The following is a 16,068-nucleotide window of genomic DNA, read 5'->3' as shown; positions in this document are numbered from 1 at the left end:
CCATCCCCACTGCTCTCAGCGAGGGAACGGAGAGTTTATTGCCCGGTGAGTGTGAAATGGGCTGAAGGTCGGTTGGTACTGAATTCTCTAAGAGGTTTCTTCTAGAAACAGACAACTCAGACCCTTGCTCTCACTTCAGCAAAGAAGTTATTTTAAAAGCACTTGGGAAGTTCCTCCTGCGCCCTTGCAGGGCGGCTCAGAGGAGGGAGTCGTCAGTACAGCCCCCTTCCAGGCCATATCGGAACTCCTGAAAGTTGGAGACCCCGTAGAAGTGGACGAAGGCAGCTGCCACCACCAGGACGTGGAAGATCTGACGAGACTAGAACCATATGTCAGATTTTCCAGGGAAGAAGCACTCGGGAATCCGTGCGGCATAAAGGCCAGCTCTGATGATGTACATCACAGCCACGAGGAAGAACCAGCCCATCTGGCCCACCATGGTGGCCTTGACGAAGCCCTCCGTGATTGTAAAGTGCATGATGGGCACGATGCCACTCAAGCCAAGCCCCAGGAACACCCCTGCTCTTGTGTACCGGTGCTTAGGAGTGGCAAACTGGTGCCACTGTGCCACAATGATGGCAGAGGTGCCCACGCTGGAGAGGTAGATGAGCCGTGGCTGTGGGGAGCAGTAGAAGGAGTAACAGAGCCAGGGGACAAAGCTCCCTGTAATCAGCAGGGCAATCCCTGAATAATCCAGTTGGGAAAAGGTCCGAGAGACCTTCTCTGAGTGATAATAGATATGAAAGAGCCAGGAGAAGCTGAGGTTCTCCTCAGGAAGAACATCGCGAACACCACCTTCTCCTGGAGGGGGTTCATGAAGTACGTGTTTGGTCTGAGCATGGTCAGGATTCCCAGAAAGAGAAACAGCACAAAACCAAGCAGGTGGGTCCAGATGTCGCGTGTCTCCGTGTGGATGCGGAAGATGCTCTTGAAGCAGGCCCAGAAGGAGAGCATGGGCGGCCTGTGGCCGTGCAGCAGGTAGTCGTTGTCCTTCAGCCAGTCGGGGAGCACGTCGTGCGGGATTACCCTCCAGCGCCTCTCCCAGACCTTATGCACAAACTCCTCCATCTTCTCCATGGCATGGGGGGCTTGCAGGGGAAGTGTCAGCACCCACCCCATCTCCTCCTCTTCCTGAGGCACTGGGCATGCCCGCTCTTCTTCAGCTTTGGTTGGGCTGGCGATGCCCTGCTTGCCTAGCTCCCCTAGCAGGGGGCTCAGCTCAGCCAGCTCCGCTGTGTCAGCCTCCCTGTTCCTGGCAGGAGCCCCACTGCCCTGGGCCACCACAGGTCCTTTGTGAGAAGACATCTGGCTGGTACCTCAATGCCCTGTGGCTTCAGCTTGGGGAAAGGGTGGGGTCTCTCGGGCCCAGGGAGCAAAGAGTTCCCTGTGATGGAAGACAGGCGGGTGGCGGGCTCTGCTCGGGGCCGCGGGCCCTGCGCTACATCCCGCGGCACTGGAGGCGGCCTGTGGCCGCGGCACGAATCTTCTGCCTATATGTATATTGTAAAGAAATTTAGGATCATGCTATATATCCTGTTTTTCATGTACAGTTATATTTCATTACTTGCTATTGTGCTGTGATGCCTGCCTTTGTACACTGTTTTGGACATCACTGATTCTTTCCTTTTGCTAAATTTCTGGAAGTAAGTTTTATTAAAGGAAATGGGAATTTTTAAGACTTTTAAAATGCATTGTCAAATTTCCCTCCAGAAGGGTTATACTTTTATCAGCAGGGTTTGGAATTTCTTGTTTCTCATACATCTTTGCCAGTACTGAACAGTAATCTTAAAAAAAAAAAAAAATCATTTCTATACACAAAAAAAGTTTCAGTATTAATTTGCATGTCTTTGATAACTTTGACTAGTTAGGTCATTTGTATTTCCTTTGTAAATTTCTGTTAATGTCCCTTTTTCCTTAAATTGTTCTTAATTAAGAACTCTTTAATTCTGAACATCTTGTAAATATTATATACATATGCTAAAAAATTATTGATATGTTTATGAACTGCCAGACAGTTTAAACTTAAATTCCCTTGTATAAGTCTATGATAGGAATACTGGGCTAAAGAGTCAGAAGACTTGGATTGTGTTCCTGCTGGTTCTGGGTCCAGATATAACTGAATTAACTTTTTCAAGCTCAGATTTCTCATGTATGCAATAGTCATAAAACCTCCCCTTCTAACTTACAAGAAGTTTTATAAGGCCAAATAGGAAAATACTTTGAGAACTGTAGTATTGTTCAAATGTGTACACTGTGGGGCTAGCATGCTTTGCTTTTTGACCAGGTAATGGAAAGAATACTTTCTGAAGCTATTTCTTTTTTACTATTAGGTAAAGACCCCTAAGTAGGAAATTACTTAATTTGTTATCGGGAAATAGGTTTTGTAGAAGAATTAAAGTTCATGCTGTTGTCCCAGTGCATATAAAAGTTATATATACACTATACTGTAGTCTAGTAAGTATGCCATAGCATTATGTCTAAAAAAACAATGTATATGCCTTAATTAAAAAATTCCTTATTGCTAAAAAATGCTAACCATCATCTGAGCCTTCAGTGAGTTGTAATCTTTTTGCTTGTGGAGGGTCCTGCCTTGATGTTGATGTGGATGCTGGCCGACCAGGGCAGTGGCTGCGGCAGTTTCTTAAGATCAGACGACAGTGAAGTTTGCCCCGTTGATCGACTCTTCCTTTCCTGAATGATTTCTCTGTAGTATGCTACAGAGCAATGCTGCTTGGTAGAATTTTACCCAGAGTAGAACGTCTTTCACAATTGGAATCAATCCTCTCAGACCCTGCTGCTGCTTTATCAACTTAGTTTTTGTAATATTCTCAATCCTTTGTTGTCGTTTCAACAGTCTTCACAGCATCTTCACCAGGAGTGGATTCCATCTCAAGAAACCACTTTCTTTGCTCATCCATAAGAAGCAACTCCTCATCCCTTCAAGTTTTATCATGAGGTTGCAGCAGGGATAATTTACTAAAATAATCCAGTGGCCTAAAATTTCATGGTTTAAAAATGTTTTGGTTGAGGCTTAGTGAAAGAAATTTTAATGGAATAATTTCAGTGGAATAGAATTTGGTATTCTTAAAATACCTAGGGGCAGATAGTATTTTTATGTTTATGGCTAAACAGGCAATTAAACTTTTTAGTGGAATTTTTTTAGATGAAGTATTATTTTGAATATTTCTGTAGAATACAAAATAATTTTGTCTCTGTTTGCAATAAAATTGTATATATTTTTATACCTCAATTGTATTGAGGTAGGACTTACTGTTATATGTAAAATGCTTCAGATGTCAGTGTAATGTGATTGTGACAAGAAGCAAGCGAGACTTTCAGTTCTTTTTTGCTCTCTTTTTCAGTAGCGCACACTGTCTTTCTATAACATATACTTTGGATGCTTTTAATAGTGATCGTGGAGTTAATTTACCTTTTTAAAAAAATATATTAAAATTGAAGTTCAGAGGTTTAGTTTCATTTCATTTTAGTATCAAACAAGTAAAACATTTTTATATTAAAATGCTTTGTTATATTTTAGTCATATCTTTTAAAATTAATGTATTTCTAGGGAGTGCCAGTGGAATTTTTGGTGTTAAATAACATTGATTTAATCGTATCCCGTGTGGAAAGTAATATGCACATTGAGGAAATGCACGAAGATGAAGACAATGACATTGAAGGTCCAGACATGGGTAATATGTTTTTTTGATGATCATGCTGCCCTCACATTTATGCTCAGCATCCTTAAGGTCAGTGAAATTTCAGTGAATTAACTGTCACATTCAAGAATGTGAAGAGGCCTGAAGAAATTAATTTTGAATTTCATTTTAGCAAGTTGATGAGGTGTAGAGATATAAGGATGCTCTGTTTTGTTTAGTGCGATACCTTTCATTGTTACATGTCAGGCTTCTAGCTTTCCACAAGTGTGCCTTTATCCTCCACATAAGTTCTTTCAGCCCTACTAGTCTACTCCGTGTTTAAAAAGGACCCAGGAGCCACAGTATGATATTTTATTTTTATTATTCCTATTAGGATATGAAATTCTGATAAATATAGTTGTATTTGTAGTTGTAACTGAATCCAACTGTTAGCAGTATAGGGAGTAAATTTTGATAACATTTTTTTTAACATCTTTATTGGAGTATAATTACTTTACAATGGTGTGTTAGTTTCTGCTTCACAACAAAATGAATCAGTTATATATATACATATGTTCCCATATCTCTTCCCTCTTGCGTCTCCTTCCCTCCCACCCTCCCTATCCCACCCCTCCAGGCGGTCACAAAGCACCGAGCTGATCTCCCTGTGCTATGCGGCTGCTTCCCACTAGCTATCTACCTTACGTTTGGTAGTGTATATATGTCCATGCCTCTCTCTCGCTTTGTCCCAGCTTACCCTTCCCCCTCCCCACATCCTCAAGTCCATTCTCTAGTAGGTCTGTGTCTTTATTCCTATCTTACCCCTAGGTTCTTCATGACATTTTTTTTCCTTAAATTCCATATATATGTGTTACATTTTAATAATTCTTTTTAACATGTTATTTCTGTTTTTCTTTTTATTGCTCTTATTGCTTACATTTTTGAAGTATTCTATAGTTTTCAAGGCTATTTCCCACACATTATTTACTTTGATAGCTGTCCTCTGAGTTAGCGAGGTCACCTTCGTTTTGTAGAGGAAAAAATCTGTGTTTTAGCTCAGTTAAGTGATCTGCCCAATGTCACACAAATGGCATGTGGAGCATTCTGACTTGAAATCTTAAGTACTTATGATCATTATCATTCCTAGTACTTCTTTTATAACATCAGTCCTATTCTGAAATTGCTTATTTACTTTTCTCTCTTCTCTATTGGTCTATAAAATTTCTAAGGCAGGGATTATGTCTTGTGCATTCTTGTACCCCATTTAGTAAATACTTGAATTTTTATATAGTACTATTATCATGAGTCCCATTTAGTAAATACTTTTTTAAAATTAATTAATTAATTTATTTTTGGCTGTGTTGGGTCTTCATTGCTGTGTGCGGGCTTTCTCTAGTTGTGGCGAGTGGGAGCTACTCTTCATTGCAGTGCGCGGGTTTCTCATTGTGGTGGCTTCTCTTGAGGTTAGAATGCTCGTGATTTAAGCCAGAGTTCTTCTCCATAGCACCGTCATTGTATAGGCAGATCTGTGTTCTGCTCTCTTGCTCCCTGCTTTATTCCTATCATGGTTCATATATTCTTCAGAGTCAGAGAAATCATCCGTCAGTTTAATAAGATTCCTGTCCTCAGTGGTAGTTGCCTGTTTCAAAATTTCATTGTTGCCATGTCCCGTTTTACTTCCTGATTCTCTGGCTTTAGTTTGCCCTCTGGTGCTGCCTTCTCTTTTCTTCTAACTCTCCCCTATCTTCTCTCCTCAGCCCAGTTCTCGTGTTTCTTTTGCAGCTTTCTTTTTTTGCTTTGTAGTGGAATTTTTGGTTTGGTTTTGTTTTTTGGGGTTTTTTTTTTTTTTTTTGGTCTTAACTTCCTATGTTTGTAATCCATACTGACCCATAATATAGTTTGATGTCGTGCCCATATACACAGTTTCCCTCTCATTTTCATTTCATTCCCATTTATATGAGACATGGATGAGGGTTTGGAAAGAGTTTGTTACCATGTAAGAGCGGAATATAAAGAAAAATGTCCTTCAAAGGAAATGGGCACAAGATGAATCAGAATTAAATGGACTGAGGTCTCCAAAAGGAGAGTATGAAAAAAAATAACAAATATGTGTGGCTAAAGAGAGTGTGTGTGTGTGTGTGTGTGTGTGTGTGTGTGTATACATGAATTGGTGAAAGTTTGAGCTGAGGAATAAATTTATAAATTATAAATTTATAAATGAGGGTGGCTTATTAAGAGAATGGGGAAGCAAGAAGGAGGTGTGTTTGGACAAGATAAGAGAAGAAAGGATGGATTGGGAAATAAGAATAGACTGGCAGGAAAATGAAAATACATGAATAATAAGAAAAAAATACAGTAAATGAGAAAATTGGCCTTTATTAATTTTGATATTGAGGACATAACTTTTAGTGTCATAGAATGTGGTATTTAAAAGTACCTTAAAATTAATAGTCGAACTCTTATGTTTTACAGGTTTGAATATTGAGACACAGAGTTATATAATTGACTAGAGTTGCACAGCTAAAAATTGCCAATATGGTACTGAAATCCAGACCTAGTATTTTATTTTATAGTATTAGCAATCATATGGAAAATTATAATTTAGTTTTCTGAATGCATTGCCTTTCTCACTTCCTCCCTTCCTTTCTTTTTAATATGCTGTTACAGAGAATTATAAACTTACCATAAAGTAGACAGCATAACAGAACAAATCTCCAGGTACCCATTACCTGGCCTCGCCCAGCCACCATCAGTTTATGGCTAATCCTATTCCAATCACTGCCCTCCCTTTATTATTTTGCAGCAAATTCCAAACATACAAATTCATCCATAAATATTTCCCTGTGTATTTCAGAAATATAAGGATTCTCCTTTTAAAATTAACATAATTAATGCTATTACTACATCTACAAAGTTAGCAATAATTCTTTTTTTTTTTTTTTTTTTTTTTTTCTTTTGTTTTTGGGGGCCATTTTATGCAATGCAACTTTGAGGAAGATTTAAACAGATCCTTCTTGTCCAAATACAAGCTCATGCATTCAAATGTTCAGGTTCCTTTATTTAAAACACAAGTAAGCAAACGTATGTATGAAGAGATACAAGATGTGTGTCAGTAATCTCGAGTTTATACCCGCGTCTCCTGCATCGGCAGGCGGACTCTCAAGCACTGCGCCACCAGGGAAGCCCAGCAATAATTCTTAATATCAGAGAGTCAGTGTTCAGATTTCAACTTCATCATGATTTTTCATGCCACTGTTGCTTTGTACATGCTGTTCCTTTTACTCCATATGCCTCTACTGCCTGCCTAAGTTTTATTTTTCTTTTAATGTTTAGCTTGTGTCAACTCTTCTAGGAAGCTTGTCTCTCTTATCAAGTTAGATGTCCCTCCAGTGTTATCATACAATCTATATAAATTCCAATAGGATATTTGTGAATTCATAATGTGTTTTTTATTTTTTTACCACATACTTTGATGGATGGATGAATGGGTGGGTGGATGGGTCTATCTGTATCTTAATGAAAAGTTTTTTTTTTTAAGATTTAATTGACATGTAACATGTTAGTTTTAGTTGTACACCATAATGATTCAATATTTCTATATATTGTGGTTAATGAAAGTTTTCTACATATTCAGAATCCACCCTTAACTCAATACACTTAGAATAAAATCCAAAATTCTTGGCTTATATGGCCTCTTATAATCCAGCTACTGTCTAGCCTAGAGTTTGCTCGTGTTATTTCTTCAGGCCATCCTGTTTTAGTCAAATTTGCCTTCCCTCAGTACCTAGAATATGCTTAGCTCTTATTTCTCAGAGCTTTGCATGTGTTTTCCCTTTGCCTAAAACATCCTTTTATTGATTCTCTATCTGGTGGACTTTGGATCTCCCAATCTAAATCTCCCTGTTAAAATCTCTCACTGTGTATTTTACCTTTCCTCTTAAACTGATCACATTTATAGTTATATATTTATTTAGTGATCAGTTTATTGACTGACTTTTCCATAGATAGAGGCTCTATGTGGTCAGGGACTATGTCTGCTTTGTTTACCACTTTCCTTAGTGTCTGTCACAGCGCTTGGCATGTAGTAGAAGCTAAAGAAACACTGTCAAATATGTATGGTAGGACTTTTTTGGCTTATAAATTAATATGTTGATTAGAAATAAAAGAGCAATATTCATATTATTTCTTGACAAGTTTAACGCCTTTTGGACTTGACTAAAACTTGACAATTTCTGGGTCTGGAAGCATCTGAGAGTCATTTAAGATAGGAAGCCAGACAACTGGAAAGTTTTCTAAATATCATGCATTTTAAATATTAAGATTGTATGAATTCAGAAGTTTTTATAAAATACCAAATTTTCACATGCTTGCCTGGGAGAAGAGCTTAAATTTTTTAAATTATACATTTATATTAATTCCTATTCAAACATTTTAGATGTTCAAGATGATGAAGTGGCAGAAACTGTTTACAGAGACAGGAAGAGACAGTTACCTTTGGAACTCACAGTGGAACTAACAGAAGAGACATTTAATGCGACAGTAACAGCTTCTGACAGCATAGTGCTTTTCTATGCTGGTTGTGAGTATGAGCCTTTAGAGGTGACTACTATATTGCATATTAGGGCATTTAAAGTAGGCAGATTTTATTTTTGCATTCTATTATTGCACATTTTAAAGTGATATAATTTTCATATGTTCCACACTTTGAAATATTTACTTCTAGCTGATTCTGGGGTTGTAAAACTGATGATATATATCTGACTTACAAATTGAAGGTTAATGATTAAACTAGATGTTAAGCTTACTAATTTAGAAAAATTATTGTTATTCAAGCTAACAACTGATTAACAGTTATTATAGATTTATAGGCACTATATTGCTTTTATCCTCAAACAATAGCTGTTCAAGTATACTCCTTGCAGTATGAACGTAGAAACCCTCTTAAATGTTTGGACAATATTGACTACTGCATACTAGGATATTTCTTACTAATAAATAACAATTTGGGGAAACCCCATAAATCTATATGTTTTGTTATATATAAGTATGGATGCTTTAGAGCAGGGGTCCCCAACCCCCGGGCCACGGACGGGTACTGGTCTGTGGCCTGTTAGGAACCGGGCCACACAGCAGGAGGTGAGCAGCAGGCAAGCCAGCGAAGCTTCATCTGTATTTATAGCCGCTCCCCATTGCTCGCATTACTGCCTGAGCTCTGCTTCCTGTCAGCATTGTGGTGAGTCGTATAATTATTTCATTATATATTACAATGTAATAATAAGGGAAATAAAGTGCACAATAAATGTAGTGTGCTTGAATCATCCCGAAACCATCCCCTCACCCTCCAGTCCATGGAAAAATTGTCTTCCACGAAACCGGTCCCTGGTGCCAAAAAGGTTGGGGACCACTGCTATAGAGATATGTACATTGTAATATCTGTTTAATTTTTTATTTTAATGTAGGGCAAGCAGTATCCATGGCATTTCTGCAGTCCTATATCGATGTGGCAATTAAGTTGAAAGGTATACTGTGGTATGCATGCTTATTTTCCTGATTTTGAGCCATAGCTATTTGTATAACTGTGTCATGCTAAAGATGTAGAAACCCATGTAAAAATTCAGGTTATTATGTTTGTGTCTCCAAGGTTAATAAGTTAATGAACCATGAGTTTCAGAATTCTCAGAAGCATTCACTTTGTCTTCATAAAACTGTCTTGTAGCTACATAGTTAATCCAGTAATCTTTTTGGCTGAATTCAGTTATTCAGCAAACATTTATTGAGTGCCTACTCTGTGCCAGTTACTGTTAAATATTATTAAATATATACTAAATACTATATATACTAAATACTATTAAATAAAATTCTGATAGATAAGACCACATCCTAATGAAGGAACTAAGATACCAGTGTTCCTGAAGCTATACAGCTAGTATATTTTTTAATAGCCAGGATCTTTTTATTTTAACTGTTCTATGAAACCTGATTCAGTGGTAGACAAATAAGAATCCAAGGAATGAACTCAAAATGTCTATGCCACCATCCCAGCAAAGAAAAATGGAGGAGTAGGGAGGCCTCTTAGCATTAGTAAGAGAGAGATAGTGTTGGCTTAGGTAAGTATAATGTTTTGTAATCACTTGAATAAGACAGAATATATCATGCTTTGTATCTTTAATATGATTTCCTCCTACTCTGTTTTTCTTGTTAATAAAAGCTATTATGGCTAAATAGGCTTTCTCTTGGCTACTCCAGGAATGCATCCACCATTTAGTTTTGAGGCACTAACTTACAGGCTCTTTCATTATTTAGTAAGTTCCTTATGGGTGGAGAGTGTGTCTTATACTCGGCTCACTGGACTTGGTGCATTGCATTACATTACAGAATATCTGGTGTTTAATAATTGTTGAGTAAATGATTAAGCAAATGTAGTAGAGTTTCATAAATTTTGTTTTATTTAGTGGAAAATGTGTACTGTTATACAACCTATATATTGGGAACTTTTGTGAACTCAAGAAGTTGATTCCAGAAAGTCAATCCTAAATGCAACATGTTCTACAGTAATACAGTAATCAGAGGTATAAAAAATCATTTTTGAACCATTTCTCTTCCGTTCATTTCCCAACCACATTTGATCCAACTTTTGATTATTTCATTCCCCAAGTGAAGAGATGATTAAGTCTATAGATACTGTGATCCCTAACTTTTTTTTTTTTTTTTTGCGGTATACGGGCCTCTCACTGTTGTGGTCTCTCCCGTTGCGGAGCACAGGCTCCGGATACGCAGGCTCAGCGGCCATGGCTCACGGGCCCAGCCGCTCCACGTCATGTGGGATCCTCCCGAACCGGGGCACGAACCCGTGTCCCCTGCATTGGCAGGAGGACTCTCAACAACTGTGCCACCAGGAAAGCCCCTTAACTTTTTTTTTTTTTTAAAGCAATCTTGTCATTCTCTTTTAGATTCTCCTTTATGGTGGCAATTTATAGACAGATTTAAGTTTCTTCTCTTAGGTTTTCCAGGCTTATTGGTAAATAATTAGAAGAAAGAAAAAGGGGGAAAATATAAACCACAATTAAATAGTAATTGGATAATGTCCCTGAATAATAGAATTATTCCCCCCTCCCCAGCCCATTTGGTTAGATACCAAATGAGAATGGAAAAAGATTCTCTTACTTTCTTTGTTAATAACCAAATAAAGATGTGACCCCTCAATGCAAGGACTCTTAGTTGTATGTGTTTGTAGAATAAAAAAGCAGATAACCAACCCAAGGGCTTGATTCCTTTTTTGATTAGTATGTTCTTTATGAATAACAATCCAGTTAGTAATTAGATATCAGATAAATAGATTATTTTGGAAGTTCATGAGGCTTAATATAGAAATGCATACTATACATAACAATAGTGTTTTGTGTCTATGGTGAAGCCTATACTGTAATTTTGTAAATTGGGAAAATATTGTAATACTTTGGTACTTTAGTCCGGTAATCTCTCATGTTGACTTGGGAAAAAGCCACTTTTTATCTCTTAGTACAAGAGGATGGAGAATATTTTATACTCAGTCACAAGGTGGCAGCAAATGTCAAGTTTTTTATAATTACATAGTATCTGTAGCTAAGAGAGTCTGTTTTGTTTTTCTTTTAAATTAAGAACCCTGTTTGGAATTGCTGCATTGATAAAGTATGTGGAATGTAATACTACAGTCATCTTAGAATATTAGACTATTTCCATTTGAAACATGATTAAGTATTGAAACCATTTTACAGGAAAGAAAATAAAAATGTGATAATTTCAGTATAAGTAGCCTTATAACTTTTAATGATATGTATCAATATTCTTTTTCCAGTTTTAAAGATAACATCAAAGTTTTCAACTTGGACAAAGGAATAATAACATTTTTAGCAGTAGACCCATTGAGGATGCTTATTGAAGGGAAAGAACTACATTTGTAATAACACCATGTTCCATCCTTGGGTGGCAGTACATAATATGATATTGTCTGAACAAGCACCAGTACAAGCACCACTAGATATTTATTGACTAAATGATTAAAATAAAGGATAAGAGAACTTCATAGAGTAGATCCAACTTTACAAGGAATAAGGATTTATTTTTGTTTATATGTGCATATAATATTCAGGTATTAATATACTTTAGTGTAAACATTGAAAATTTGTTCACGAAGAAATATCAGGGCACATTTCACAAATTTTTATTGGGCACATAATATGTAACAGACATTGTACTAGGCAGCAGGTTTATAGTGGTGAATAAGACAGACTAGACCCTGCCTATATTATCAAACAAATTGCTAACACTAAATCTAAGATAGTAAGTTATTGCATCTGTGAGATATAATCTAGGATCATTTAAAATGTAAGAAAGAATTTTCAGTATTAAAACTTTTGGCAATAAAATATTAAAATACTGCATTTCACAATTTTAGTCATATGGGTAGGTAACATCTTAAAGTAGGATATAACCTATATTGATACACAGAGATTCCTTCTTTGATCTAATATTATATTAAAGTTTCCTTTTATTAGAATTTATTCCTTCCTTTCATTAGCTGAGTTGTGTGGTGCTTTGTCATTTGTTTTTTGATATCTCTTCACCTAATTAGTTACACATTTTGGAGGGCCTTGCATATACAGTTGACTTAAACAACACAAGGATTAGGGGTGTTGACCCTCCGTGCAGTAGAAAATCCGAAAATAACAGATTTGGCCCTCTGTATACATAGTTGCTCCATATCTGAGGTTCCATATCCATGGATTCATCCAACCTTGGAATGTGTAGTACTGTAATATTTACTATTGAAAAACATCCACATATAAGTGGACCTGCACAGTTGAAACCTGTGTTATTCAAGGGTCAACTGTATTAGTATAGAACAAGTAGAAATTTCTGTTTGGGATTCCACTATGATGTATTTTCTTGGGCTGAGAATAAATTATAATATTTTAAATAAATAAATAAGAAATTATAATATTTAGGATGGGTATGTGAAGCCCTAAATGAATTCCATGTGTTAGTTTATTCACACACATATTTAAGGTGTTTCATGTTCAAGGACCACTCTAGGTGCTAGAAAACCAGTGACAAGGAAAACAGACACAGTCCCTACTCTCAGGGAGCTCTAATCATACAACAACACAGATGAGTACATAATTACATGATGAGATAGGGAAAAGAGCTTGGTCCTCTAAGAGCATAGGAATCTGATGCAGATCAGGGTGTCAGAGGAGGCTTCCTTGAAATGGTCACATGTGCAGAGATCTGAAGGGGTGAAAAGACCTGACTGCAGAAACTGGTGGGTGTGGGCTGGTAGCAAAGTAGATTTGAGTTTTGAAAAGATATCTCTAGCTTCAGTGTAGAGACATATCGAATTCAGGGAGATAAATTAGGAGAAATGATAAATAGTGTCAGTGAAGAGAGAGGGACAGATATAAGAGGTATTTAAAATTCAGGTGGTAAAATTGAAGGGCATGCTGATTGATGTGATTAGACCTGTGGAGTTTAGGAATGGGGAGGTGCAAGACATGATACTTTGTTTTCCGAGTTATACAAAGATGGCAACATTCACCACTATTCAGAGGAAAGAAACCATATTTGTTTTAGACATCTTGAGTTTGAGGATGTTTCCTTTCAAAGGGAACTAGAGAAGGCAGTAAGAATACATTCGTCTGGAACTTCAAAGGATGAGCCTGGGCCAAAGCTATAAATTTAGGATTCATTAGATTGTTGATGATTATTGAGATTGTCTAGAAGAGAGGGTAGAACAAGAAGAGAAAGCAGCTTGGTGGGGGTGGGAGCCAATAGAGGAAGGTGCTGCAGAAAATCAAGGGAAGAGTGTTTCAGCTGGAGTGTTTCATGCTGCTGAGAAGTTGTAATAAGAATGGGATATAGAGGTGGGGTCAAGATGGTGGGATGGGAAGATGCAGAGATAGCGTCTCCCCACAACTAGGGCGCCTGCTGGCTGCTGGTGGGGGACTCTGATCCCCAAGGAGATGGGAGGAACCCCAAAGTGAACCGACAGCTTGCAGGATCCTGGTTCACAAGCCCAGGGTCTGGCCGAAGATCCTGCAGTGGGAGCTCTGAGTCCAAACCACTGGACTAACCAAGAACCTCAGATCCCAGGGAATATTCATCAGAGTGAGGTCTCAAGGAGGTCCTCATCTCAGCACCAATTTATAGTAATGATAATAAAGATCCAGAATCTCGGAAATAGAATGGAGGCATGGATTGAGAAAATACAGGAAATGTTTAACAAAGATCTAGAAGAAGTAAAGAACAAACAACAGAGATGAACAACACAATAACGGAAATGAAAAATACACTAGAAGGAATCAATAACAGAATAACGGAGGCAGAAGAATGAATAAGTGAGCTGGAAGACAACATGGTAGAAATAACTGCTGAGGAGCAGAAAAAAAGAATGAAAAGGATTGAAGACAATCTCAGAGACCTCTGGGACAACACGAGACACACCAACATTCGAATTACTGGGGTCCCAGAAGAAGAAGAGAAAAAGAAAGGGTCTGAGAAAATATTTGAAGAGATTATAGTTGAAAATTTCCCTAACATGGGAAGGGAGATAGTCAGTCAAGTCCAGGAAGCACAGAGAGTCCCATACAGGATAAACTCTAGGAAAAACACACCAATACATATATTAAACCAACAGAAATTAAATTCAAAGAAAGAAAAAGCATCAAGGGAAAAACAAAAAATAACATACAAAGGAATCCCCATAAGATTATCAACTGATTTTTCAGCAGAAACTGCAGGCCAGAAGGGAATGGCAGGATATACTTAAAGTGATGAAAGAGAAAAACCTACAACCAAGATTACTCTACCTAGCAAGGATCTCATTCAGATTTGATGGAGAAGTCAAAAGCTTTTCAGATAAGCAAAAGCTAAGAGAATACAGTACCACCAAACCAACTTTACAATAAATGCTAAAGAAACTTCTCTAACTGGGAAACACAAGAGAAGAAAAAGACCCACAAAAACAAACCCAAAACAAGTAAGAAAATGGTAATAGGAACATACATATCGATAATAGCCTTGAATGTAAATGGATTAACTGCCCCAACCAAAAGACACAGACTGGTTGAATGGGTACAAAAACAAGACCCATATATATGCTGTCTACAAGAGACCCACTTCAGACCTAGAGACACATACAGACTGAAAGTGAAGGGATGGAAAAAGATATTCCGTGCAAATGGAAATCAAAAGAAAGCTGGAGTAGCAGTACTCATATCAGATAAAATAGACTTTAAAATGAAGACTTTTACAAGAGATAAGGAGGGACCCTACATAATGATCAAAGGATCAATCCAAGAAGAAGATATAACAATTATAAATATTTACCCAACATAGGAGCACCTCAATACATAAGGAAAATGCTAACAACTATGAAAGGAGAAATCGACAGTAACACAATAATAGTAGGGGACTTCAGCACCCCACTTACACCAATGGATAGATCATCCAGACAGAAAATAAATAATGAAACACAAGCTTTAAATGACACAATAGACCAGATAGATCTAATTGATATTTATAGAACATTTCACCCAAAAGTGTCAGAATACACTTTCTTCTCAAGTGCACATGGAACGTTCTCCAGTATAGATCACATCTTGGGTCAAAAATCAAGCCTTGGAAAATTTAAGAAAATTAAAATTGTATTATGCAACTTTTCTGACCACAACGCTATGAGATTGGAAATCAATTACAGGAAAAAAAACCTGTAAAAAAAACACAAATACATGGAGGCTAAACAGTGCACTACTAAATAACCAAGAAAGCACTGAAGAAATCAAAGAAGAAATTAAAAAGTACATAGAAACAAATGTTGATGAAATCACAATGACCCCAAATCTATGAGATGCAGTAAAAGCAGTTCTAAGAGGGAAGTTTATAGCAATACAATCTCACCTCAAGACACAGGAAAATTCTCAAATAAACAATCTAACCCTACACTTAAAATAACTAGAGAAAGAAGAACAAAGAAAATCTAAAGTCAGTAGAAGAAAAGAAATCATAAAAATCAGAGCAGAAATAAATGAAACAGAAACAAAGACAACAATAGCAAAGATCAATAAAACTAAAAGCTTGTTCTTTGAGAAGATAACAAAATTGATAAACCCTTAGCCAGACTCATCAAGAAAAAAAGGAAGAGGACTCAAATCAATAAAATTAGAAATGTAAAAGGAGAAAGCACAACTGACATTGCAGAAATACAAAGGATTATAAGAGACTACTAAAAACAACTCTATGCCAATAAAATGGACAACCATGAAGAAATGGACAAATTCTTGGACAAATGGACAAAACTTTCCAAGATGGCAGGAAGAATTAAAAGTATAAACAGACCTATCACAAGTAATGAAATTGAAACCAGAATTAAAAATCTTCCAACAAACAGAAGTCC

The 16,068-nt window shown here is 37.1% G+C and overlaps 1 protein-coding gene and 1 pseudogene across 1 annotated transcript in view; one reads left to right on the top strand and one right to left on the bottom strand.

Moving 5' to 3' along the window:
- TXNDC16 (thioredoxin domain containing 16) overlaps positions 1–16,068 on the top strand; it is a 108,863-nt gene that overhangs the window by 50,703 nt on the left and 42,092 nt on the right. Inside the window, 3 exon segments of the mRNA XM_007445955.1 lie at positions 3,569–3,692; positions 8,074–8,217; positions 9,098–9,157. Coding sequence (XP_007446017.1) covers positions 3,569–3,692; positions 8,074–8,217; positions 9,098–9,157 — 328 coding nt within the window.
- Positions 197–1,305, bottom strand: LOC103069587 (adiponectin receptor protein 1 pseudogene; annotated as a pseudogene).

This window comes from Lipotes vexillifer, unplaced genomic scaffold (genome assembly GCF_000442215.2).
Source record: "Lipotes vexillifer unplaced genomic scaffold, Lipotes_vexillifer_v1.1 scaffold43, whole genome shotgun sequence".
Lineage (NCBI taxonomy): Eukaryota > Metazoa > Chordata > Mammalia > Artiodactyla > Lipotidae > Lipotes > Lipotes vexillifer.
This window is presented reverse-complemented; position numbering and strand designations above follow the sequence as displayed.